Source organism: Ips typographus, linkage group LG14 (genome assembly GCF_016097725.1).
Source record: "Ips typographus isolate SLU linkage group LG14, UJ_Ityp_2.0, whole genome shotgun sequence".
NCBI classification, from domain to species: domain Eukaryota; kingdom Metazoa; phylum Arthropoda; class Insecta; order Coleoptera; family Curculionidae; genus Ips; species Ips typographus.
The window spans coordinates 3425-30776 of record NC_138435.1 but is presented as its reverse complement, the minus strand read 5'-3'; the positions used below and the strand labels follow the sequence as shown (position 1 = coordinate 30776).

The window sequence follows — 27352 nt, the reverse complement described above, 5'->3', positions numbered from 1 at the left end:
AGCTTACAAAGTCAATTTTGACACTGTGAAGGCAAATAGAAAGTTTTAAGGCAGTAACGAAGCTTACGAAGTCACTTTTTGACAATCTGAAGACAGTAAAAGATCTTCAAGACACTTGAAACGTCAAATTTTGGCAAATTAACGAGAGTAGAACAGCTTTTAGATTAAACAAAATGGCGTCCTAGGCCGCCATTTTAAGTTTCTCTCATAAAACCTAATTAATTGCGTCATAAGTTTGTGGGGGGTGCATTCTGCTTGTTCAATTTCAACAGGTTTCGCGACACAGCGATGGAGATTGACGTAATTTACGCGGCCCAAAGTGTAAACGTTGCCAAACAGTGTTTTCAGTAATTTAGTGAATTGCGCTCACTCAGACTCAGATCGGGCGATCGTTTCGGACCTGCGCCATGCGCCTCCTGAGGTACAGGGGTCGTTTTTCGTTTTGTGTCAGTGCGACTAGTGAAAAATGGATAATTTTCCCGATTTATTCAATACAAACGATACGTGGGGAGTAGTTAGTGAAAACGGAAGGGATTTGTATAGAGAGACTAGTTCGGTGGATTCGTCCACTCCCCCACCCCAAAATTTGGACTCAGAAGAACGGAAGAATGCTAATTCTATAAGAGGTACCACCCTTTTTGCTTAAAACCCCGAAAAAGGTCCCAAGCGGATCCAAGTCTGGAGAGCTGGCAGGCCACCAGAAGCTTTGAAGCTTCATAAGAAAGTTATCTTATGAATTATGGCCTTGATTTTTGCTTTAACCCTGTAGATTAAGTGTAAATGTATTCAAATTTATACTCTTCTCACAGAGAGAGTCTCTCACAGATATTACAGTGGTGATGATTGGATAAGCGAACAAAACATTTATATTACTTCTTTGTCTGTGTCACACTAAGTAATTAAAACTACATTACTTTCAGTGTGCCCAAACATTCATTAACATTAACAAAAATAAGTAAAAGTAATACAGAGTTTTAATTATTTTGTACAAATTAAGTAATTAATAAATTTGGCTAAAGTAATTTAAAAGTGTCAACAATTTACAACAAAGCACAATTACTATAAAGAAAGTAATTTAATAAAAATTTAATCACATCATGCTTGTACAGCATTTTCCAGTAATTTAATTACTTTCTGTTACTGAATTTTTCTGTAGTTTAATGCAAAATTTAGGATTATTATTAACACATTACTAATAAATAATTTAAAAATTTCAAGTAATTTAAAATTTTAATTACTTTCGGTCAATTTCTGGTAGGTTTTATTGTTGAATCGTAACGGTCAATCAAATCGCTGGAAAATCACAATAAACATCAAGCAGGCGAATAGTTTATGTATTTCAGTGATAAATGACTTTAATTAATTGTTTAATAAGACTGATTATAACGTTTCAACTGTTTGTTATTACATAAAAGCGCCAACCAGTTCAATAACCTTTTCATTAATGTGGTATTTTACGTGTGAATCGATTATTTGCTTTTCCTAATTAGAATTTGCGACGTTGCCACGTTTAGTTTCTTGGCAAAATGGTGACGGAAAGCGCTCTAAGTAAAGTGATTAAATTACTTACACAAAGTGTCAGAATAAGTAAGCCCAAAGTGTCTAGAATGACATGATAAATAATAATTTTTTTTAATTAAATTACTGTTTTTTAAAATACTTTAGCCGAGGCCATTAATTACTTAATTTGCAAAACTATTATTTAGAATAAAATTAAATTATTTGTTATTGTAAGTAATTAAATTAAATCATTATAGATTTATGGGAGGGTTTTTTACGTCACAACTAATTTCTGGGCTTAAACCGGTTCAAGTCAGTTTGACTACTTCAATTTGACAGCTCATAACTCGGTTATTTTGTCAGTTTGACAGTTAAATTTTTGACAGGTTAATCCTGGATTCACTTATCAAACAGTTCAGTAGCTTTGCGGTTGATATTCAATGAAAATTTAATTGATTTTTGATTGTTTAGTTTGACAGTTTATAACTCCGGTGATTTGACAGCTGGTCTTGTTCGTGCAACTTTAATCTCTTTCTTTGTGTTGTTGTTTTTTAGTATTTCTTTTTTCTGTTTGCAGCACAAATAGAGATAATACCATGCAAAGTATGCGGAGACAAAAGCAGTGGCGTGCACTATGGCGTCATCACTTGCGAGGGCTGCAAAGGGTTTTTTCGACGTTCTCAAAGCTCGGTGGTGAATTATCAATGTCCGAGGAACAAAAATTGCGTCGTAGACAGGGTGAATCGCAATCGGTGTCAGTACTGCCGCCTACAAAAGTGCCTCAGACTGGGTATGAGCCGGGACGGTGAGTACCACTCTGTATATCCGTTATTATGTCAAAAAAAAAATCAAATTTCACGTCAATTTCACGTACAAGAATCACTTGACCTGTCTGTCAAACGTCAAAATTTTACAAGGACATTTATCAACCAGCGCCAAAAGGTTCAAAGTTGTCACCCCTTGTATTTTTGGTATTTTATGACCTAAGATTGACGTTTTAGTGTTAAATCCACTTGACACATCTGTCAAACGACACGATTCTTAGTTGACATTTGAATTTTTTGTGACTTGACTTCAATATTTAGTAGTCTTTCCAGTGTGCTTTAAAAGAGCAAGTCAAATCTGAACAAACTTTATGAAAATGTCATGTTTTTGAACAGTTGTGACTGCTGTGATTTACGTCTTAACCGAAAAGTCCTGTCAAAAACGTCATTTTTTGACAGTTTTTGATCGCTCTTTCCATGTTGCCACTTTCTAGGTCACCCTTAATAACTCCGTTATTTGAGGTTCTACGTGGAAAAGTCACTGAAAAATTGTAGTACACAGTGCGAGCTTTCCAAAAATACCCACACTTTACGGCAAAATCTTTAACGGTACGACCGCTAGAGGGCGCCAAACAAGTGCAATTGACCCACATAAACGTACAACCATAACTGTACATGTTTCACTCAAGTTTATTTGCTCCTAAAACAATATACATTACGCGTACATGCCTATTTTAACCGTAATTGCTTTACACACCGTCCACATCTGTGTGGTTAACTGTGTAAATCATGGGAATAGTGAAACAGCAACAAAAGCCCCTTACGGGAAAGGACAGGATGTAACTTTTTTCTGTTTACAGCTGTAAAATTTGGCCGAATGTCCAAAAAACAACGGGAAAAGGTCGAAGACGAGGTGAGATTCCACCGGGCGCAATTAAGGGCTCAAAGCGATTCTGCGCCTGACAGTTCAGTGTTTGAGCAGCAAACGCCCTCTAGTAGCGATCAGCTGCATCACAGCTACAACGGGGGGTAAGTACTTTTTTCATTACAGGTACATTTTTTTGCCAAAAAGTGAACAGTTTCTGAGATATTTACGGTCAAAGTCCTTTTGCCTTAATTGTCCAAAAAGTAGGTTTCTTTCATATAGGACACCCTGTATATTATCAAATCTGTTGATTCTGCACACCTTGAGCTTCAATTTGACCTAACATGTTCTACCAGGTGTCCAAGAGCACCCTGGACATAGGAGATTAACATGGGAAAACGGTTTTGATTTTTTTGCGCCTGTACGGTTCATTTGATTGAAAAATCGTATTAATGAAAGTAGTAGTACCTATCACGGACTAATTTTCTGTATTTTTTTCAGATCTCTAACTTGAGTCATTTCGTCGTAAAACACGAACAAAAATGCGAAAATTTTAACTTTTTACCTGCACTGTATAAGCGGTTGCCGAGCAACCGTACCGGCAACAATGAAATGTTTACCCGTTGCCCGACAACCGCCTATACAGTGCAGGCCAAAAGTTTAAATTTTCTCATTTTTGTTCGTGTTTTACGACGAAATGGCTCAAGTTAGAGATCCGAAAAAAATACAGAAAACTACTCCGTGATAGGTACTACAACTTTCATTAATACGATTTTTCAATCAAATCAACCGTACAGGCGCAAAAAAATCAAAACCGTTTTCCCATGTTAATCTCCTATGTCCAGGGTGCTCTTGGACACCTGGTATATAAAAAATGTACAGCAGTATATCGGCCAATGCACGTCATCAGAGAGTTTGACGCTTTGAAAATGCATTCGTATTGCGTAGCGATTAGTTGCAGGCTGTCGCGCTCTCTTTCTCACACGCGCCTTTTCAACGAACGCAGATATAATACGAAGACGACCTTCTTGATCTCGACCGTTTAACGAGTTGTGTCCGCTGTTGCCAGATTGCCTGTTGACGTTGACAGTTTGCTGTTTTTGTTGTGATAGAAAATTGTCTATACTGCTAAGAAGATAAAAAACAACTGCTACTTCTAAGAACTTAAGAATCTTCTATTTTAAATAGGAGGCATTATTTATTGAGCAGTTAATAGTTAATTCGTGCGTTGGTGTGTGTACACATAATAATATTACTTATTATTGTGGTGTTTAAGACTGAGTGAGTTGTGGTTATGTTAATGAACATGGCTTTAGGTAAACAAAGCCAGCAGCTTGTCCCTGCTTTAATATAGAACCTGAACGAGATCACCGAGGTTCTTTCATCCTTTTGGCTGCTGTGAGAGAAGTACCTAACACAAAAATTATTGCATTAGAGTTTTTTGTTTATCAACAGTATTTTTAGCGGGTTGGACTGTTCCCACAGTGAGCCTTATATCCCAGAAAGTAAAGCCATGCATTTCCTTGAGTTCACCTAAAATAGGTTTATAGGTATACAGGCAGTCCCCACTAATTGAATCTCAATATAGGACATGTATGAACAAAGTAAGTGGTTTTATTTATTTTATGTCCTGTTCATTATCGTTTTTTGGTGACATTTTTTTGTAGAAGAATCATGGAAAATATTCATCAAAAGTTCAAAAATAAACAAGTCTTTGTTGGTGGATGAAAATGATTGTCTAAAGTGCTTCACAAAGTTGTATGTAAAATATGTATTTGCAATCATACAGATTTTTAAATTAATTACATAAATAGTATAATAAATTATTAGGTTTCTAAGGTCTAAGGTAACTTTTTAATACAATATGAAATTAAAATAACTAGCTACTTTGATTTTGCTTTTAGAGGCACAACATACAGGTGTGGTAAATCCAAAACCGACCATAGGAAAACCGTGTAACTGACAGAGAAACGTAGATAATTGCATGCGTGGGACAAAGACAGAAAACGAAAAAAATACCAAGTAGGCCATATTTTCAGTACGCTGTTGCCAAAATCCAATACATTTTGTCGACGGTATTGGATTTTGGCAACAACGTACTGAAAATATGGCCTACTTGGTATTTTTTTCGTTTTCTGTCTTTGTCCCACGCATGCAATTATCTACGTTTCTCTGTCAGTTACACGGTTTTCCTATGGTCGGTTTTGGATTTACCACACCTGTATAGTTTTAGCAATTTTCAAAAGGATTAGGGAATAAACCTCCATATTGACTGATATTGTTATTAAAATAAAAAACTGTGTCAACTTGTATATAAAAAATAAATAAATACAAAATTGATGTAAAGTTCAGGTTTTAATGATAAAAAAAATATCTGGCAAAGCTAAACATCAATGACGTGCATCGGCCGATATAATGCCGAGCCCTATACGGTTTCTGAGATATTCAAAATCAATGTTAGGTTTTTTTTTACAGATCCAGGGTTTCAGTTTTTGACAAATAACTCCCTTCTGAGGCCCTTAAGGACCAAATACTATTCTTGGGTGTTCGTAGGAAATTAAATTCTCTACAACTTTGGTCTCTTAACATTTCTGCGAATTTTGTCAAGTTTGGGGTAAATGAGCCACCTTGCTGCCCCTCAACTTTCTTTTGTAAATATCTCCTTTCTGATGCTCTTAAGGACAAAATATCATTATGAAGTTTTGGTAGCAAATTAAATTCTCTACTTTTGTTCCCCTTCCGAATTTTTCCAAATAACCGTGTTTTTTGCACTTTTCTCTAGGTACCCACCCTACAACGACGTGGGGTCCTACACGCCCGCGTATTACCCAGGACAGACCCAAGTGCCTGCCTCCACGATCGGTTATGACATTTCGGCCGACTACGTGGACAGCACGACGGCCTACGATCCTCGTCCCGGCCTGGACGCTCTCAGCGACACCGGCAGCCTCATGGCCAACGTCGTAACTACAGGTCAGTCGATTATTTCGTGCCAGCTTCCACTAACACGCATGTGCATCGGTGAAACTAACCTCAAAATCGTATCTCAGGCACTAACACAACCAATGGTGGTGGGGGTGGTGGTGGTGGAGGAGGTGGAGGGGCGAAAACCTCCTCCACGTCCCTCCCACTATCACCAGAGTCGCGACCGTTTAAACGCATTACGCAAACCAACTCGTCCACCAGTCTATCCGGAGGCACTACGGTTAGTACGATTCCAGAAACTTGAAACGTACCGCAGAATCGTCGGGATCAGAACTGATTGTCTACGTATTGTTGCAGTTTTTTACCGCACAACTCTGTAATTCAGTCTGACAGCTGTCAAATTTAGTACAATCACATATCTAACCGTGTTTGACACCTGTCAAAAGTTTGAACATTACATATCCATTTAGACGTTTGCGAGAAATCGACCAATCTCTAGTTGGTGAAGTTTTGTAAATTTTAAATGTTTGACTTCTGTCAAGCTTGATAGCTGTTAAAAGTTTGAGTCAAAAATCCGTTGAGATATTCGCTTGCATCTTTGATTAGTAGAAATTTCAGTTTTTGACACTAATCTCAAGTTTGACTGTGTGTAGCTCTTGTCATATTTGAGTGTGACATCTGTTACATTTTGTCGAATTACACTGCGGATTACACAAACACTTATTCTCTGATAGGTGGAATTACACATTTATTACTCAACTGAGCGTCTAACTGTTATCACTCTAAAGTGACAGCTGTCAAATTTCACGTGACTACACCAAAACAAAGTTTATAGTTTGAACTGAAATAACAGTTTTCAAAAAATATGATTACTCTCAAACTAGAATGGCTAGCTCAGTACTTTAAACGCTGATTTGTAGCTATACCATCTAGTAATCACAGGAAAAATTGTTATTTTGTTCTGTTAGGAAATCAGGCGAGAGCGGGCCAAGAGGGAAGTAGCTGTCTACTGGAGACAAATCAAAGTTAGTAGCTCTGCAAGTTTCAATAAATTACTACGCAAAAACTACTCTACTTGGAGTAGTGCTGTAAACGCTGATTTGTAGCTACACCATTCCGTAATAACAGAAAAAAAATTGTACTTTGATCGGTTACCAACTGAGATGGTAGGGGGCCAGCGTACCAAAGGCAAAGCAATGTTCAAAACAGTCTTACTCAAACTTAAAAGAGCACTTTAAGCACTGTTTTATTCCTAAACAGGGTAGTGTCCAGGTTAGGTTAAGCTGGAAAACAATGCAACAATACGTAGAGTTAAGGTGAAAAGGCAAAAACAATCAAAACGATCTAAATCAGGTGATCTCGGTGAAACAAGAGAGCGTAGACGGGCTACAGGTGCCTAGTTACGTGGACAGCACCACGTACGCAAACTCGCCAGTGGGGCAAGGCACGTCAGCCAGACAAGGACAACAACACGTCAGCAATAATGGTGGGGGGGATGAATGTGATCCGGTGGTGTTACCCAGTAAGTTCCACCCTTTCCATTCATCCATTTTGGGAGCTTTTGCATGTTACTAATGTGAAATCAGTGTGATGATGAGTTTGGTTGATTCAATGGCGTTTCAGATCCCAGTCAAATATCGGAACTGTTGTCGAAAACAATATCGGATGCGCACACTCGGACTTGTTTGTATTCGATCGAGCACATCCACGAAATGTTCCGAAAGCCCCACGATCTCACCCGATTGCTCTACTATCAGAATATGGCCCATGAGGAATTGTGGCTGGACTGCGCCCAAAAACTGACCACAATCATCCAGCAGATTATCGAATTTGCCAAGATGGTGCCTGGTTTCATGAAGCTCAGTCAGGACGATCAGATTGTGCTGCTCAAAGCAGGCGAGTATATGCGTTCTAGTGTTCAACAGAGTAAATTAGGTTGTCAGAAGCCTTTGCGAGATCCCTGAACAGACACAAGTGGATGTTCCCACCAAATGATTGAGTACAGTTGGTTAGGAGGAAGAAAGGACCACCAACCAAAGTCCAAGACAACCAAATTTACTATCCAAAGATTGGTGGACACTGACAAGTCAGTCAGTGACCATCAATTTTCAGATGGTTCCTTTGGGTGCCTTGGAAGAATCTCTTTGAATTGTTTTCCTGCCTCACAAATCCAAGAGATTCCTTAAGTACAAGCCAAACAACCATTTGAAGATTGATGGACGTTTCAGATGGTAAATTTTCAGTGTCAGACAGATGTTCTTCCTTTTGTTTCTTCTGAGACCCAAAATCGTCCATCTGGTGCTTAGAAGTCCTCTCAGTGTCCATCAATCTTCAGATGATCCCTTTGGTTGTTTTGGACTTGAGAAATCTCTTTGATTTGTGGTTCTGCCTTCTCTCTACACATTTTTGGGTATCAGGCAAATGTTCGTCCCTTTGTTTCATCTGTCAGAGACCCCAAAATCGTTCATCTGGATCTCAGAAGGGGTTTCTCAGTGTCCACCAATCTTCAGATGATCCCTTTTGTTGCCTTGAACTTAAGAAAGTTCTTTGATTTGTCCCCAATCCATTTCCACACATGAATTATTCACTTTTGACTGTTCATCAAAGGATTCTGACAGTGTCTGGTCCTTTCCACATATCTGGAACTCTTTCTAATACAAGTATTACGGCCATCGTAACCCATTTTCATGGCTGGATAGGTTTGAAGGCTGTCTCTAGCCTCAGAACCTTCTGGGCTGTCTTTTCTAGCCTGAGAAGAGCTCGTGGAAAGCTCAGTTTCAAGTCTCAGTATAGCTTTCCAGCTTGTAGGTTTTCAATTTTCTAGATCTAAAAGCTTTGTTTGACCTTAGAACTTCTCTATTATCTAAGTCACAGGCAAAGCGGATAGTTTTTGGGTCTGGAAATGAGTCTCCAGCTCAAAACCGTGCTCTGAGGTTTCCCAGAGTTCAGTTAACATTCCCTACGTCTGAGTTAATGCATCTAATCCTAGTTTCGTAAGGTTAAAAGTGGTTTCTAGGCTTCAAAACTTCTAACCTATGCTAGCAGGACCGTCACTGTCTTTTTTCTCTTTTTTAGTTTCTTTTTTCCATGGCCTAGATTTTACAATTCTAGCTTGTTTTTGATACAGTCGTAAGACAAATTTAAACCGTATTTCTTCAACAGGAAGTTTCGAATTGGCAATAATCCGAATGTCGCGCTACCTGGACCTGTCCCACAATCGTGTCCTCTACGGCGACACGATGTTGCCCCAAGACGCTTTCTTCACGTCAGACACGGCGGAAATGAAGCTGATCAGTTGCGTGTTCGAAGTGTCCAAAGGACTGGCCGAACTGAAACTGACCGAAACCGAACTGGCTCTGTACTCCGCTTGTGTTCTTCTATCCCCAGGTAGGTCCCATGTGTTTGTTTTTTGAGTGTGCTAGAGAAGGACGGTGCCTGATAACTGGTCTTTTTTCCATTACAGCTGATTCTGTTTTAGATCGGCCAGGACTGAAAGGAATCGCCGAAATTGGACGATTGAATCAGGCCGTTTTGCGAGCGCTTAAATTGGAACTGGACCGGAACCACACCATGCCGATCAAGGGTGATGTGACCGTTTGTGATGCCTTGCTTACTAAAATACCTAATCTAAGGTAAGAACAACATATAAGTTCCAAGTTCATCCAATTTGAAACATTTTAAGTTTAGTTTGTTGCTCAATTTGGGGCACACTGTATACGAGACGCAAATATCTAAACGAGGATGTTAAAAACTACTCCATTGTCATTTTGACAGTTAGCTTTTGAAATTCTCTTTTCACCACCCTGTATAGCGTTTTTTGAAAAAGTCAATAGTTCAAGAAAGAGAGCAAACGTAACCAATCACCCTGTACCAATGAATTTTCGTTTCTAGGGAAATCAGTATGCTTCACATGGACGCTTTGGGTAAACTGAAGAGATCCGCGCCCCACCTGGACTTCCCTGCCTTGCACAAGGAGCTGTTCAGCGTGGACAGTTGAAAACTTTACCAGCAGCGGCGGACAACCCTGTGTAGCTAACTGTAAGTCCCCGCCAAACCTCCACAACCACAATCGTGACTCATTTTTTCTTTGCAGATTCCTTGATGTATCGGCCTTACACGCATAAATCTAACCTTATTTAAAGTAATTTTAATCGCCTCAACAAGCAGAAAACCGCATGGGACTGTGATAATAAAAAATTGAACCAGGCCCTGGTTTAAAAAAGTACAACTTCTTGTTTGTTGTTGTTTAGGTGGGACCCACCGTTTTGTTATCTCTATACAGTGAGTTTAAATAATGTTTACTGATGAAGGTGCTTTGAGAGTCTCTTTGCGGTTTTCTGCCTTCATTTTGGTTGTTTTTGAAGGTTTCTACACGCCCACAATGTTCGGAAATAGTAAAGACACCCGCTGGTCTGTTGGCGCTAAGTCTGCTCGCTGGACAGTCTCGGTTGTATCCAAACTGCTCATCACACCAACAAATCAGTTTTTAAGGTAATTTCCACGCATTGGAGTGGTTAGGATCAGCCATAAGCAAACTGCTCCTTTACAACTAACAGACCAGTTTATACTTTTTACTCTAGAACCTTAAAGCTCTTGTACGAATATTTAAACTAATAATTAATTCATAATTACGTGAATTTATCAGATATTTATAGAGAAAATCAACAGAAATCACTTTAGTTTTAGTCAAATTAGCTGAACTATTATAATCATTATAGAAGACTGTATCATCCGCTTAACTGACGTGGGTTTTTACTATTTTTGGCGCGTGGTGCTCTCCTTTTTTTCAAGAGTTACTTACGATCTAAATAATTATTATTAAAAAAAAAAAGAATATGGAAACAGAAGAATTATTATGTATAAAGAACTTAAATATAGACGATAATATAGAATGGATATTTACGAAGGTTTTCCTTGAACTGATTTTGATTTTCACCACAATCTGGCAACTGTGTGGTCTGTCCTGATTGTTTCCCTTGTTAATTCAGAGTGTTTAAAAGTCCTGGGGAGCTAAGTCTGGATTGCACGGAAGCTCCCTGAAGGGGAAACCAGGCCACAGACATGCTCACATTTTCTTCACTGAATCACCACTTTTAGTGGAATCCTTAAGGAAAATTGCCTCTGACTCTGCTCTTCCACCATGACTGTCCTGAGCTTTTTGACCCCCTAGTATAGCGATTCCTTTCACTCTTCTGGGACATTTTTCCTTCAATTCAGTTCCAAATTAGTCAAATCTTCTCCCCAGAACCTTAGAAGAGTAGTTTTTTCAGATATTTTATTCAATTTCTTAGACAAGTCTTATGACTTGGACATTTTTCAGATCCAACATGATAAAAGTGTTTTGCTGGGGTTTTATAACGATTTTAACATGATAATTGTTGCCTTTTAAACGCCCTGACCTATTGCAACATGATAAATTAATGTTTACTGGTTTAAAAACTTATTCCAACATGAATAAAAGTGTTTTATAATGTTTTGAACATGCACTAAACGGGAAGATTTCTGATTTTTGGGTTTCCTCAGCTCTGAGTAACTGTCGTTTTTCTCGGTAGCACCCCATGACGGTCTTTAGCCACTAACTCAGATATTTTCAGGACAGACCACAACCACAGAGATTACATAAATACAAAAATTAATTAAAACTATTCTATTTTAGTATCTAAAAAGTATCAGTTTGTTGAAAAAAATTAATTTAGACAACATTATTGTTATTAAGCTGAGTAGAAGAGCTTCTATAAAATAATTAATTATAAAAAATAATAATAATTACGAAATTTCGGCACATATTCACTTAAAATGTGAACAGAAAAAAAAATAAATTAAAAAAAGACTGCAGCGTATATTTATATTATACAATACCGTTTTAGGTTTAAAAAAAAATATATTTGGCACCGTTGTATACCCCGTAAACGACAAATTAGTGTAATTTAGCGATTTTTTACAATTTTTAGTCAAAAGAGCCCCTGTACAACGTTTTCTCATTAAAAAAAAACCCACCGGCTTCAGTAATTAGATTATTAGCGGAAATGTATTAACCTTTAAGCTTTGATACCTCACAAGTTGTTCTGTTTTGGTTTTTTTTGTGGTCTTTTGGTGGCAAAACCATTAAAATTAGCCTTCAGGACCTTAAAAACACTTGAAAAAGCTTCAAAACACTGAAATATCACTTTCAGGCAGAAAAGTGCTTAAATACGCTGCTAAACCGAGCAGACGCCAGACAGTGGTTTTACGTCATAACTTGATTATTTTTTAGCTTTCAATAACTTGTAAAAACCAAATTGTAGTTTTTTTCTATCTTTCCAATCTGTCTCTGTCTTTAGTTGCCAATTTTTCTCCAGGAAGTTTCAAAATGAAGATTTCATCGGTTTTTGGGCTTTCAGCCTGCTGTAAAAATTCAGTGTAATGCTCTTTAAGTTCTCCAACCAACTCTCGCAAAAAACTAAAAGCACCGTTGCCAAATATCTCCAGAAAACTCAAAAATGGTGTCTCTATGTATGTTCGTTTGGCACAGCCAGAGAAGTATGTCCATAACTCGGTTATTTTAGGCTTTTCAGCATGAGGCAAAACTCCCTGTGATCCTTTTTAAGTCCTCTATCCAATAGTTACAAAAAATTGAAAGCGCAGTTGCCAAGTAGCTTCAGAAAATTCAAAAATATAGTCTCTATGTCCATTCTTTTGGCATAACAAAAGAAAATGGTCAGAACTCGGTTGATTTTGGGCTTTCAGCATGCTGCAAGCAGTCACTGTGATCCTTTTTAACTCCCCTATTTAATGATCACAAAATACTGGAAGCGCAGTTGCCTAATATTCCTAGAAAATTCAAAAATATAGTCCCAATGCCCATTCTTTTGGCATAACAAGAGAAAAATGGTCAGAACTCGGTTGTTTTCTCGGGTTTTTTACTCTCCTTTACTGCTTTAAAGCAATTTTATTTTTGTTGAAATTGACTTTTCTGACTTGTTTGTCTAATTTGACTCTTTTTTACTCGAAATTAATTTAGTCTTGAAGCTATTTTATTATTTTTTTAATTGTCTTGAAGCAAAAAGCTTGTTTATTTTGTCATAAAATCTTCTTACTTTTTAAACTGTTTTGAAGCTTTTTTACTAAGAAGGTTAGAAGCCAACTAACTTTTTAGACTTCCTGGATGTCTTTTTATCTAAAATTTGTGCTTTTGGACCTTAAACAGCTTTAAAACTTTTTTTTTAACCAAAAAACCACAATTTAATAGAAAATAACTAAAAAAAATTGATCTTTAAATGAATTTTGTGTAACTGTGAAAATTAGCGGTATTTATGCAATTTCTTTAAAAAACAAAATGCCAGCAATTTTTTTTCAGTACCGTTTAAGTTAGGTTAAATGTTGTTTTTGCTTTTACACTTGTAAACAACCGTTAACTGGACCGAAGGCTGAAATTTTCAGGACTGAAGCGGCTAACCAACATTCAGATGTATGCGAAATTTAGGCAAAACCGCCCTTAAGATTCCAAAGCTACAGCAATTACGATATTTCACCCTATTAAGGGAGAAATACCGTAACTGCAATAACTAGGCTCTTTTTACAGTTAGAAGGTTGAAATTTTCAGGATAGCCTTCTAACACCCTCACCGATATAAACGAAACCACCAAAAAACACACTTTAAAAGCCACTAAAAATGGCGGAAAAAACATCACACCAGTCCAGTTTACGGTTGTCCCTCCCTCCAAGACGTAATGTAATATACCTATATAAGCGCCGTTTTTGTATTTGATTTAACCGATCAGCATGTGAAACATGGCTGTGGTGAACTATTCTACAACTTTGCCATATAATGTATTGATAAAGTTGTATAGTAAGGAAAAAGCCCCAGTTTCAGGTTATGTTACAGTGTAAATCAGGGTTTGTGGGTAAAAAAAATGGTAACTTTGTTATATATTATGCAATTCCTTGAATTTTAAGAGAAAAAAAAATGTTTTTGACATTGTACATTTTATTAATTTATTTAGACTTATACGATCATTATGCGCTACTGGTGAACATTTTTTTTAGTGTTTAGATGTTTCTAACCTTATTATTTGTTTATATATTTTATTATTTCTGTTGGTTAAATGTAATTTTTCGTGCAAAAAACAGACAGCTTAGTACTTTTGTTAATATTTTTGTTATATATACAGGGTGTTACAAACTCGATGCATTAGCATTGCTATCTCAGAAACTATAGTTAGTTGATAGAGCTTTAAGTTAAATGGAGACAAAGTTGCGCATTTTATTACTAAATAATTTGGTAAAAAAATATTCATTACAACAAAAACCGAAAAAGTCAAACTTCTATTTTATTTTTTTACCACTTTATTATCGACTATTTTGGAAAACCAATTTGACACCTTCTGGAGGCATTTTTTTTTATGACATTACATTATTTTTAGACAACTGTGGCACATTATTAGTTTTGGAATGTCTCTAGCTATTAAAAAACAAAATAAAAAGTCCAGGTCCGTATTTAAAAATTTGTCGAGTTGATGATGGTATCTAAAAAACGAAACGTCGAGGCTGAAAACTAAAACTATTTTCTTGTAGAACATAAAAAAGGGCGTCTAAAAGGTGCCATTGATTCTCCAAAATAATCAATAATAAACTGTTAAAAAAATAAAATAGAAATTAGACTTTTTCGGTTTTTGTCGTATATCTTCGGATGTAATTAAAATTATTTTTTTAATTTTTTTTTTACCAAGTTATTTAGCAATAAAATGCGCAACTGTGCCTTCATTTAACTAAAGCTCTATCAACTATAGTTTGTGAGATAGCGATGCTAATGCCTCGAATTTGTATAACACCTTGTACAGTAGAACCAATTTTTTTAGTGTGTATTTTATAATTTTATGTAATAAGTTTTTTTTTAAATTAAGTAATAAAAGTGCAAGTTTTACAACAGCAAAAACCATACATAATATAACAAAAATATTTACGAATTAATTGTTTCCCAGCACCAGTAGAAATTATATATATATTTTTTTGTATTACCTAAAAGGAGTTTCGTTTTTGTTGTTTTTTGTCCTAAAACCAGTGGAAATATAGATAACCCCCCCATTTTTTAAATTTTTTTGAAAAATGAAAATTTTTTTTTTTTTTGTACTTATTTCACCTAATTTAAGGTCCTTTGGTATAAATATGCCCTTTTGCTGTGCATTGGAACCCTCCTGGAACAAAACAAAAAATTACCAAAATTGCACTTTTTGTAAAAATAGCATATTTTTTACACACGTTGCTTTGACCCTAAATTACTCGCTTACTTGACAAGCTACGTCAAAATGTCAGAAAGCAAAAGATAGAGCAGATTTCAAGCTTTCCAGAAATATCTCAACATGAGTTGATTGATAACACCGTTTGGCCGCTAGAAGGCGTCAAAGTTCCTTCACCATGAAATCACATATTTTTTGACCTACGTTGTTTTGACACTAAATTACTCCCTTATTTGACAAGTTACGTCAAAATGTCATAGAAAACAAGAAATAGAGCAGATTTCAGGCTTTCCAAAACTATCCCCCCATGATTCGATTGATTGCACCGTTTGGCCGCTAGAAGGCGTCAAAGTTCCTTCACCATAAAATCACATATTTTTTGACCTACGTTGTTTTGACACTAAATTACTCCCTTATTTGACAAGTTACGTCAAAATGTCATAGAAAACAAGAAATAGAGCAGATTTCAGGCTTTCCAAAACTATCCCCTCATGATTCGATTGATTGCACCGTTTGGCCGCTAGAAGGCGTCAAAGTTCCTTCACCATAATATCACATATTATATTGTAAATATTTTTTAGTCAGATTTCATGTATCTCCGGCTCCTCTCTTAATCCGGCCGAGTTCCTGGCAAAGAAATGATTAAAATGTTAAATTTTAAGTCTAACTCTGTTAGTTTTTGAGATATCAAAAAACCGACTGCACCAGCGCCTTTTCCGGGAAATTTTAACATAAAATGACACCGAGACGTCAACTGTAACTTGACAAATAAATTTTTTTATTTTTTGACAGTTCCAGGCCGCCATTTTGAATTTTTTGTCAAAATATTGACTTGCACCTCATTTTAAAGGAAATTTCACGTAGCTTCAAGAAATGACAGACAAAATGGCGTCCCAGGTCGCCATTTTGAATTTTCTGTCAAAATATTGACTTGCACCTCATTTTAAAGAAAATTTCACGTAGTTAATATGTCCTTTGCTGTGCATTGGAACCCTCATGGAGCAAAATAAAAAATTGCCAAAATTGCACTTTTAGCAAAAACGGCATTTTTTCAATTTTTGAACTTTTTTATTTGAACTCTTATACCAGATTTCACTAAAACGCCATTGCAAAGAGAATAAAAAAATACAACAAAAAATGAGCTAAAACTGGCCTCTCTAGCTCTTCATGTTACCGAGATATTGAATTTCAAAAAGTAGTAAAAAAAGACCCGTAAAATGTCATAGAAACCAAAAGGTGGTTCAGTTAATAGAATTCAGATTATTAATCGCCCAAAGGGAAAGGGTTGGTTACAACATTTTTCTGTCGACTGGAATCCATAATTAATGTTTATAATCCTCAAAAGTTTGAAAAAAAAACTAATAATTGACAATTGAATACAGGACTACATACCTACTATGAGCATATTTGGTTGCTTATAATAAATCATGCATTAATGAGATTCATTAATGAACGATTTTACGTTCGTTATCGTCCATTAAAAAACGCTGTTGATACACGGTCGATGAGTATTTTAAGTGGACAGTTAAAGAACGTTGTAAAGCAAAAACTTTTAAAAATCTGGGTAGGTAATTTTAGTGAAATTTGGCAACTGTGTTAAAAAGCAAGGGTTGGCAACACTGTGTTCCATTCGTTATTTCGACTTTTGACATTCGACATTTCGTTGTTTTCAGTTTCACACTCAGTGCAGTGCAGTGGTTCAGTAGTTCTGTTGCGGAGCAATGGTGAAGTGGGGAGTGCGTCTAAACGCCGTCTGTTCCTAACCTCTCGATCAAAATTAAATACGGTTCGGGTGAAATACCACAATGTTTTCATTGATAACGGCTAGTTTACATTGATAACGGGTCGACCTGAGGAGCGGATTGGCGCGAATTTAAAGTGTTTAAATGCGAATCGGCTTTTAATTCAAAAAGTCTATTTTGAATACCAACAAACCCACCGTCATTTTACAGGTAAGCAGTGACCGTTGACGTGTTGGGCGTCGACCATTTCGAGGATGGTATACATTAGAATGGGTATTGTTTTGGGTGGCTTTCAAATCTGTCTCTATAATTCTTAAGTTTTGATTGTTCAAACTTGTATTAACATTTACACCTGTAGATTGGTGACCTCGGTAATGACCTTTCATTTTTATTATCTTGTATGGTGTATAATGTGTTGTTGATGTCTACAGCCTTTCTACTCAGAAAGAAGTAAGATACCCAATTTGAGAAACAAATCTTTGTTTTTATATCAGTTTGGACCTTCAAACCATTGCAATTTGTGTTGTATAGGCTACCCTGTATAATTCCACCTAATTGCTGACTTTAGACTTATAAGAAGAATTTTTTATTTACTTACTCGTCACTATAAACTGCAATTGGCTGATTGGTCACACAAAATCCTCTTCTTACTTTTGGAGCATTACTTGGCAAAACCTTAAATTACCTCCATAGAAAACATTATAAATCTAGATCTTCATTCATTTAAATAGCAGGCCATGAAGACACAAAATTTGACATTTGATTAAAAGCGCTATTTACTATTTCGATAGAATCCGCCGCCGGAGGGAGCCACTTTATTTTTTTCTAAAAAATCAGATGACCCCATGATTACAAAATTATAAGTAGGCCACGTGATTTTTGAATCCTATCGTGTTTAGATCCGAAAGAAAACGACTAATTCCTAGTTGTCATTTTTGTTGTCACTATGACATCTATTTTGAATTTAAAATTTGATTATGGTTCACTAAAGTGCTAAACGGTATTAAAAGTAAAGTTAAAGTTGCATATTTGTGTTGTTTGTGAGTTTTGTGAGCGATATGAGGGTGTCAGATTATGAACCAAGAGAAGCAGCAGATTTCCTAAGTTTCCTAATCCCGAGAAAAACCCCAACTTACTAAAGCTTATGAAAACCTTGTTGGAAATCCCGCCATGAAAATATTAATCAAGTGCGTATTGTTGAATTACTTTTTTGTTGATAAATAACTTATTACCTATATAGTATAAAATAGCATCACAAATAGTATGTTGTGGTGTTGAATTGAATTTGCGTTGGTAAAAGCATTATGGTACGACTTACTACTTATTTACTATAGTACACATCTTTTTTATCAAAACCTGAAATTAACATTGCATCTGCAGGATTGGTTTTTGTAATCATTTAAGTACCTATTCTAGGATATGAATATCACTATCTCAGTGAGAACTAAGTGAAACTCCCGTCTTAAGTGCCAGACTGTATTGTAATATCTGCAGGCTGTTGACCGTTTATTTTTAACAGGATGATTCTAAAATTAACTGATACAAATCTAGGAAATAAAATTAGACTTTGTCTGATAAAAAATCAAATGTATATTTAAGCCAGTTGATTCAAATAAGGGGACAGTTTCCAGGTTTCCCCAACCACAGAGTAACCTAAAAAATGTCAATCCTAGGGCAGATTGTATTATAAGGTTTCTCACTTTTGGTAGAATTCCTAAGAATGTTGACCACACTGATAGGATTTCCGTTATTCGTTTTTTTAATAATTATTATGAAACTAAATCATTAACATAATTCTTGGTTTGTGGGCCAGTTTCAGGCCTATTCAAAATATCTCTTAATTGGAGGTCAATCGTTTTCCAAATGCATGGTTTTAACATTGAATGCATAAGTTGATCAGTGACCTACTGGAAAAATCCCCTGAAAAGGTAATATTCAGTGTTTGAGAACTGAATTGTTTTTAAAACTGCTTGAACACTGTTTTTGTTCAATTGGTTTTGGTTTTCAGTGCGATTTCTCTCTGAATGTTGGTTTTCATGGTTGATCAGTTTCGTTTTTATTAAACTATAAGCTAAAAATAAGCACACACCCTATTTATTGTGGTAATTCTTACAGCTTCCCCCTGCTACAAAGTAAAATTACAGAAATCAGGAAGTTTAAGGTTAACACTGGTATCCGGTGTTTTATGGGATTGAAGAAGGGCACGTGCCAAGGCACACCTTGTCGTAATTCGGCCTTTGCAATTTAACGCATTTTACTCTTCCAAATGGCCCTTATGGGTCGGTTTTTCTTCTATTGTGTGTTTGCAGCTGTTGTGGGGCACGTTCCCTTAAAAGCCATCATTTCATTCAAACAATTCGAGTTTATAGTGATGCTTGTAGAAGAAAAAACGTGGAATGTTATTCTACAGTTTGCTTAATTCTCACACTTCCTCACCGACAAAACCTAAACATCTTCCATATGTTTCACAACAGTTTACTGTACGAAACGGGCATCCTCTTCCTCCGTTAATTTTTTTTTTCGGTATTTGGTTGGTTAGAAGCCTCCGTAACGTTAGAATTGGGTTACGAAAACAGTTAACAGATGAAAGTATGAGTTAATCAAACTGGTCTTGGACCACCTGACTGACTGAAGTGACTAACTTAGTGCAGGTGGGTTGAAAAAAAATGACGCTTGTCTAAAATTGTATAATCCTCTAGGTAATATCTATTATTACACAGGAATGCTATATTCAAGTCTTGAGACTGCCGAAATTGTGGCTCCTCTTAATCTCTCTTTAATGAGTAATTTATTTTTAAAGCCAAAACGCTTCTAGAAACTAAGTAATTATTGACAACACGCATATACAGAGCTGTCTGGAAATTGCTATTGTTACGATTTTAACGTCGTACTTCAGCTGTTGAGAGAGAGAGAGATTTATGTTATAGTTTGAAGGAGATAATACTAATTTCATGAATATAAGACTTCTAAATACTGCCCAAGTATCTAAATTATGGTCTAAATTTTCTTTTCTGCCATTATCTGTTTAGTTATTCTTACAGTTTAACAAAAATCACTATTTTTTCTAAAAAAATATTTTCTGGTTCTAGAAGCTTTATCAAAAATTTGGAAAGTTTTGAAACTTAGCCAAAGGCTCTCAAACGTTCTGGTAAATTATAGCGAAAGTATACAAAACTAGGGGTTGTTGAATTTAAGAAGCGCCAACATCCGCACCTCCTAAGGGAGTAATCCTGATTATTTGTGTCTCCCCCTCTCCCCATTTTGCATTCAATGATTTATGCCCCTCCCCCCACCGGTTTTTGCGTAATCCGCCCCCTAGTTTTATGCCGATCTAATTAACCAGTCCACGAGGGGATGCGAAAATGCATAAGGGATGAATTGATTTAAACTTTTTGCCAGTCAGGGTCATAAACTAGTTTCAGTGATTCGATCAAACCAATCAGTTCAAGATTTTAAATTCAGTCTGCAATTTCACTTTTAGACTATTTAATCAAAAAGTTAAATAAACATTCACAGGCTAGACGAGTCCTAATTAACTTCATGGAATCCTACATTATACAGTGTGTCCCAAATTGGTTCTACATGTATTGGGATTGCGGTAACCGGAAGAGCTACAGAGTCGGTTAACTGAGGAAAGTTTTAGAGAATTTTATGTGAAACTTATTTCCGGTTTCCAAATTAAATTATCTTCCGGAAAATTGGGGAGAACGTCACAGACTGCATTTTAAACACTCTCTTTAACAAGTTTTGAAACTAAGACATTATTAAGGCACTTTTTTACGTAGAACACGATGACGTAATTAGAAAAAATCTATCGTCTTTGGTTTGCGAGATATGGATGATAACTTTGTAAATTCTTATAGCCGCAATTTTGAATTTTTGCATTTTTGGAAAGCGCTTAAAAAATCCTTTTCAATGATGTACTTGATGATGGTATTATTCAGTTTCAAAAGGGCCAAAAAAAACGTTTTATTTTTGTTATAGTTGGCCTTGTCATTATGAAAAACAAATGACAAACTTTCCCCATTTAACCGACTCTGTAGCTCATGTAGAGACCAATTTGAGACACACTGTATGTATATTATTAAACATCTCTGTAAAATGAGATAATGAATGTGTTGACCGAATTTCTAACGTACTTCTTGCATCTAAGTTTAGAATGGTTAGGGTCTTTGGGTAACAATGTGTCTGCTGTACTGTACGTAGTTGAAGACACGTAACTGGACTATTATTTATATAAAAAAAACTCTAAAAATGTCTAGAAAGTGCACGTCTGTTTAGTGTATATTCCTCTTGTTTATGTTCGTTTGTGTGTAGGTACATTCCAAAAATAGAACATTCCGAAGAAATTAAGATTCTGGTTTCCCAGTGGGACAAAAACTAAACAATACAGTCTACCTTTCAAGATGTGAGTTTAATTACAAATTGCCATGCACTCTTGAATAACATTTTAGAGGTGGTTAACTGAAAAAGATACTACAAAATCGATAATTAAGCCTTCGCGAACCTGTTACCACCGAAACGAAATCGATAAGTTAAAAGTATCGATTTTCCGGGAGTTTAAGTGTTTGACCTGTTGGTTGGGATGTTGAAGGTTTTCTTACAATACAATACAACTGAAACTCACAATTTAGTGCACATTTCCTTGTTTGTTGGCCTTTAACCTGGCTTTATTAAAGCTCCAAATCCATTACTAACGCTTGTTTATCTTTAATGTTCCGATATTTCAGTGCGTTTTATGGTATAGGGTGGTGCTAAACTAATTCATCTGCATTCGAAAAACCGGGCCTGAGTTATATTTTTAAACTGTTAAAACGATCATTGAAGGTCCAATTATAGAATGTTGCTTATTTTAATCCTTATTGGCACTACTTTGTAAATTTTATGATGTTTATGAAAGATTTAGTGCAAGTTTTCCCGACAAATTAGAAAGAGAGAGTATTGTCAATTCTTGACCAATACTCCCCCTCTATGTTATTAAAGTGCACCATTAACACCGACTAGTATCAAAGCTTTTAATCCCTTATAGTTTGATGTAACAGTGGCCATAAATCTGCCCAAAATTTTGTACCTAAACTACCCCCTTTTCTATCTTTAAAGAGGGTGATCAGTAAGGCACTTATTATTTTCAGAAACCACATTGGCATGAAGCGAAAACGACCGGTACCATGGACGATATTCATTTGTTTGTGCAGTTTTGGCGCTACTCAAGACCTCAATTCATACAACAGGTACGTTTGAGGAACATGTTTATCACACAACAGTGCGGTAAATAATACATTATCGCACGACGTACGGTAATAGTATTTCTTGTACCTAACTGATTTTAAACGTAAAATGAAGCCAGAGACGTATACTGAATTTTCCGAGTTTTAAGTGTAATCTGGTTACCGCACTGTTATGTTGTAGATAAAGTATTTTATATACAGGGGGTCTCTAAAATGTGCTGGAAAAATTGCTACCAGAATGTCCTTGAAGCTTAAATATGACAGTCTAAGCTTAGTCCGAAAGTGGATAATGTCGGAGATACAGAGTGTCAAGAGTACAATTATTTAGTTTTTCGTAAATAGTTCCGCTAAGCGAGCTTTTGTAAGGTAAATAATCAAAATCGGATTTAATTTCTATTGTAAGATTTAGAGGACGCCACCTGTGGTACCTTACACATATTTAAAACGCCGTAACTAAAGTGCCAGTGCTCTCTAGACACTAAGGGAAATCTTCTAGAGATTTCCAGAGACCTCTACAAGTATCTTAAACTTTCCCAGAATTGTTTTAATTTGCCAGAGGCCTCTGGGACCATTTTGAAAGTACCAGTGCACTCTAGATAGTACTGGAAATGTTCTAAAGATTTCCAGACATATCTTAAACTTTCCCAGAACTGTTTTAATTTGCCAGAGGCCTCTAGGACCATTTTGAAAGTACCAGTGCACTCTAGATAGTACTGGAAGTGTTCTAAAGATTTCCAGACGTATCCTAAACTTTCCCAGAATTGTTTTAATTTGCCAGAGGCCTCTAGGACCATTTTGAAAGTACCAGTGTACTCTAGGAGGATTCTAGGACCATTTTCATAAGTTTTGACTGTATTAAAGTGTTTTTTGTTTTTAATGGCAAAAAGTGGCAGGGTGCACTAAACTGTTTTTTTTTTTAACTAACTATTTCGATTGAGCGTAGTATATACTTTTAGACTACTATTTTTTCCGCACATTTTAGGAACTTTCTGTATAATATGTGGTGGTACTGAGTAGATATTACCGCCCTCCACAGTTTTACTCACCTGCGAGAATAACTTAGTTACCACACTGATTTTATGACACAAACTTAATATGTTTTGCAGAGTTAATGATCCTCAAAGAGGGTCTCTATACGGTACTCAATCAAGTCCGGATGTAGGCCCCACAAATTCTCTTGATCCTACAGATCCTTACAGTAAGGACCAATACGATCAAGACCCTTATAGGGACCGGAACCCTCAAGTAAAGCATTTCTGTATCGAAATAGTATTACATTATGATTAATGGTTATAATAAATTGCAGTTTGATGACTACACTCCGTACCGAATTGAGCATTCTACGATTATTAGAGAAGCGTAATTGTTTTTTTTTTAATATTTTGGTCACCGATTTTTTCTACCCTTAAATTGTTTTAGGACTTACTTTATTGTAGCGTCGAAACTAGTGCGGCCTGGACAGTTATACAGGGTGTCCGTGACTGTACTGCAAGAGAAACAGCCTTTGACGGTTAGAGCGTCGATATCCAGAAATGGAGTGGAAATGACTAGTGATTATAAGGCGGTGAAAGAAGGAATCACCGAGACTCTACTGATGAGGGTAATTTATTATTGTTTTAATTTTTGTGACTATGATTAATTTTGTCATAACAGGTACCGACCACTAGCGCCACCGGCGAGTATAAACTGAGAGTGGATGGTTTGTACGAGGACATTTTGGGTGGTGTTGCTTTCTCCAATGAAACGAAATTGGCATTTTCGCAACGATCCATGACGATATTCATACAATTGGACAAACCAGTGTATAAACAAGGAGAAACTGGTACATTTGACTGGTTACAATTGACTTAAAAATACTGTTGAAATTTGTATTTCAGTACGATTCAGAACGATTCCAATCAATACGGAACTGAAAGCTTTCAACGATGCCATCGATGTTTACATGATCGATCCAAGCGGGCACATTTTAAAAAGGTTTATTATTTTTCTTCTCTCACCTTGTTACACGCGGTTACTAATAATCTAATTCAGGTGGTTGTCGAGACAGTCCAATTTAGGTACGGTAAGTTTGGACTATCAACTGTCCGATCTGCCGGTGTTTGGGGAGTGGAAAATTCGGGTGATAGCTCAAGGACAAGTGGAGGAATCCACGTTTTTGGTCGAGGAGTATTACCAAACTCGATTTGAGGTAAATTAATTTGCCTGAATTTTTTTTCTTTCGTTCAATTATCACTAATTTATTGATAATTACGTCTTACGTTCCTTTTTATTTGTTGAGTTTTGATTGACATTCACGAGTTTGAAAAAATTGTAAATAACATCCGTTAATTACGTCAAATTTCCATCTCACTTGAGTTCACGTGTAATAGAAAAGGATGGAAATTACTTACCGTCTAGTACCTCCAAGAACCAACAAAGTTGCGCAGTTCAAAGCTCAACCAAATGCCGTTTTAAAAATTTAGATTTTCCGAGTACTTCCGAAGCTATCCGAAAAAAAATAAAAGTTGGTTTTTTTTTGTTTTTATTTATTTCTAACCTTATTTGAAGAGATATCCCATAACTAAAAGCATCTTTTTATTGCAATTTTTTCCCATCTATTCGATGATGGATTCATATTTGCCGCCCGACGTTTCGTTTTTTTGGCAGTCATCATCAACTTCAGCACTCACAACGACCGTTTTACTTATGATTTCAGTGATGTATGATCACTTATGATTTGCTTCATAAATGACAAAATAATTCAATAAAAACTAATAGAAAATTCGGTTGCATAAATGACACACACATGTTGATGTTTCTTAGTAGTAAATTAGTTTTTAATCCACCTTTACATTGCTAGGTGAATGTGACAATGCCAGCTTTTATTCAAAACAACGAAGAGTACATAACGGGGATCATAATGGCGAACTATACGAGTGGCGCCCCCGTACGAGGTAATTTGACGATCAAGGCGACTGTGAGACCAATCAAACCATCGATTTGGACAAAAAACTGAAAAGAAACCGACCAAGACCGATAGAAAGTAACCTGTACAATCCGTACGGACCTAACGATTTTTGGAAACCGGAAGGTTTTCATTACGGTCCCTATAACGACGATTACTACAGACGGTCGGTGTACGTTACGTACCCCCTAATTAAGGTGGTTACACTGATTTTGTTTTAATAGTGATGGGCATGGAACCATCAAGACAACTACCCTAGAAACAACCAGTATGACGGCTATTACGACTACGACCATTTGATAAGCCCTTGTTGGAAAAGTATTTCAATTTTGCTGAGGAATTTCCTTCTTGGATGCCTCCAAATCAGTACTGGGAACAGGTGCCCAGTTTAAAATTTGTAAGCACTTTACTAGTAGACTAGTTTGAACAAAAGTAGTTTCAATCCGGTTTTATGTGTAGTTTTACGGTACTTACGAATTTAAATTCCCAATTCGTGATTTGTTGGATAACGTGCGCACTTTGGACGGTATGGAAGTGTTAATTACAGCCGCAGTGGGTGACCGATATCTGGATGAAATCGGTGGAGGGCTATTCAACGGCAAGAATTTTCAATTCTACGGTAAGTTTACCAAACCAAATATGGGTGGTGTTTAACCCTTGACTTTTAAGGTTAATTTGAAATTTATGGGCGATTCACCGCAAATTTTTCAAACCGGGCATGCCAGTCACCGCTTACTTGGTGGCGTCGTTTCGTGACGGTTCGCCATTGTCCGAAAACAGTTTGCGATCCAGTTACTTGCAGGTGTCGGCCATTATTGAAAACGAGGTGGTGGTCGTATTGATATAGCTCCCAAACAGTTGCCAATGATGACGGAACAATCGGGTGTTTGGCAGTATCATCTCGACTTTAAAACGCGAATTAGGTACTATACATATTTGTTCAGCGACTTTTGACGGTTTACGTCACAATCACCAGCAAAAAAACGTATGTCGGCGATTAAATAATGTCATATTGACTGATCAGGGTCTACAACATGGGGATCTCGAAAACGGTATAGTCTATACGAAGTCAGTTGGGACAGGTCAAAATACGGGGTTCGATCAACACACCACATAAAGCATAGGAAAAACGAGCAACATTGGTATGTGATTGTCCCCCGTAGAAATTTGCAGCGAGTCAACGTGGACTTGATGTGTGAGTGTCACCAATAATTCTGAGTATAACCACCGTAAAGCTGTTTGATTGGTTGCACCACAGTTTCTATTGGCCAGCATTTTAGAATCTATTTTTAGTTTTTTTTAGATGCTTGTTAGACCCTCGATTAGCTTCCGTACTTGTGGAAAAGGCAGTGCAGTCCGGTATTTAGAGTTTTCATTCGTATCATATTAAAATATAATAATATTGTTCAGTGTGTGTTTACATATTAATACAGTTCTTGGGGGTTTAAGTTACATTGTTATTAACAATGATACCTTTTTCTTACTTGTTTTATTGATCAGTTCATGCAAAAAGCGCCTTAATAAATTTTTATAACGCCGCCCATGTTTAACAAAGACGCCGACGATTATTCCACCAGAATTGTTTTTTGAGTAGTTTCAACTGACTTCGTATACAGGGTAATTCAAATTCGACCCTCACCATTGGATCTCGGAAACTATAAGAGATACGAGGAAAGTTTAAATTGGGGCAAAGTTGCGCAATGTAAAGCTCAACCAAATGCAGTTTTAAAATTTCAATTTTCCGAGTACTTCCGAAGATATCCGAAAAAAACTGAAAATTTGATTTTTTGTTTTTATTTATTCTAATCTTATTGAAGAGATATTCCAAAACTAAAAGCACCTTTTCATTGCCACTTTTTCTCAGCTATTCGATGATGGATTCAAATTTGCCACACGACGTTTCGTTTTTGGCAGCCATCATCAACTTTCTTTTTTCCTATGGGCGCCATATGGATTTTTTAGCCACCAAATAGTACGTTTTATTCTGATTTTAGTGATGTATAATAACTTATGATTTGCTTCATAAATAACAAAATAATTCAATAAAAACTATTTTTACTTTAGTTATTGGCTTTGAGTTAATGGGCCGTTTTATAAAATGTCATTATTGACAGTACTTGTCATAGAGCTTTTAGAGATTTTACCTTAGTAGCTTTGAGTTAATGAGAC

At 36.3% G+C, this 27352-nt stretch overlaps 2 protein-coding genes and 2 long non-coding RNA genes across 20 annotated transcripts in view; all 4 read left to right on the top strand.

Annotated features, from left to right (window-relative positions):
- Positions 1–13551, top strand: part of LOC145737556 (putative nuclear hormone receptor HR3) — a 57789-nt gene extending 44238 nt beyond the window's left edge. For 7 of the 17 annotated variants that reach the window (XM_081992266.1, XM_081992265.1, XM_081992263.1 and 4 more), the window contains 10 exons: positions 2078–2305; positions 3125–3293; positions 5912–6102; positions 6180–6334; positions 7408–7576; positions 7678–7950; positions 9217–9441; positions 9518–9686; positions 9946–10092; positions 10148–13551. In XM_081992266.1, coding sequence (XP_081848392.1) covers positions 2078–2305; positions 3125–3293; positions 5912–6102; positions 6180–6334; positions 7408–7576; positions 7678–7950; positions 9217–9441; positions 9518–9686; positions 9946–10051 — 1685 coding nt within the window. In that variant the 3' untranslated portion in view covers positions 10052–10092; positions 10148–13551. Of the gene's footprint in view, positions 1–234; positions 627–2077; positions 2306–3124; positions 3294–5911; positions 6103–6179; positions 6335–7407; positions 7577–7677; positions 7951–9216; positions 9442–9517; positions 9687–9945; positions 10093–10147 lie in introns of all 17 variants that reach the window. The other 10 variants (XM_081992259.1, XM_081992256.1, XM_081992258.1 and 7 more) reach the window with 8 other exon arrangements.
- LOC145737571 (uncharacterized) lies at positions 4000–5475 on the top strand. Its single transcript, XR_014180424.1, has 4 exons — positions 4000–4536; positions 4594–4733; positions 4797–4975; positions 5034–5475. It is a non-coding gene; the product is annotated as an uncharacterized LOC145737571 (long non-coding RNA).
- A 3389-nt stretch (positions 13552–16940) lies between the features above and the next one.
- On the top strand, positions 16941–25336 carry LOC145737563 (CD109 antigen-like). The gene is made up of 9 exons (XM_081992287.1): positions 16941–17221; positions 22144–22242; positions 23346–23484; positions 23546–23598; positions 23659–23839; positions 23893–24061; positions 24117–24213; positions 24271–24427; positions 25079–25336. Exons 2-9 carry the CDS (start codon positions 22157–22159, stop codon positions 25232–25234), a joined length of 1038 nt encoding a protein of 345 aa, XP_081848413.1. The 5' UTR covers positions 16941–17221; positions 22144–22156; the 3' UTR covers positions 25235–25336.
- Positions 25337–25461: 125 nt separating this feature from the next.
- Positions 25462–26088, top strand: LOC145737477 (uncharacterized). Its single transcript, XR_014180401.1, has 3 exons — positions 25462–25580; positions 25643–25802; positions 25853–26088. It is a non-coding gene; the product is annotated as an uncharacterized LOC145737477 (long non-coding RNA).
- Positions 26089–27352: the final 1264 nt, after the last annotated feature.

What these genes read in the sequence shown, in the direction of transcription:
- LOC145737563 (XM_081992287.1), top strand. Translation starts at nt 22,157, where the DNA reads ATGAAGCGAAAACGACCGGTACCATGGACGATATTCATTTGTTTGTGC. An exon ending in GTATAAACAAGGAGAAACTG is followed by an intron (nt 24,062 to 24,116) that starts GTACATTTGACT and finishes TTTGTATTTCAG; the next exon opens with TACGATTCAGAACGATTCCA. An exon ending in AGCGGGCACATTTTAAAAAG is followed by an intron (nt 24,214 to 24,270) that starts GTTTATTATTTT and finishes AATCTAATTCAG; the next exon opens with GTGGTTGTCGAGACAGTCCA.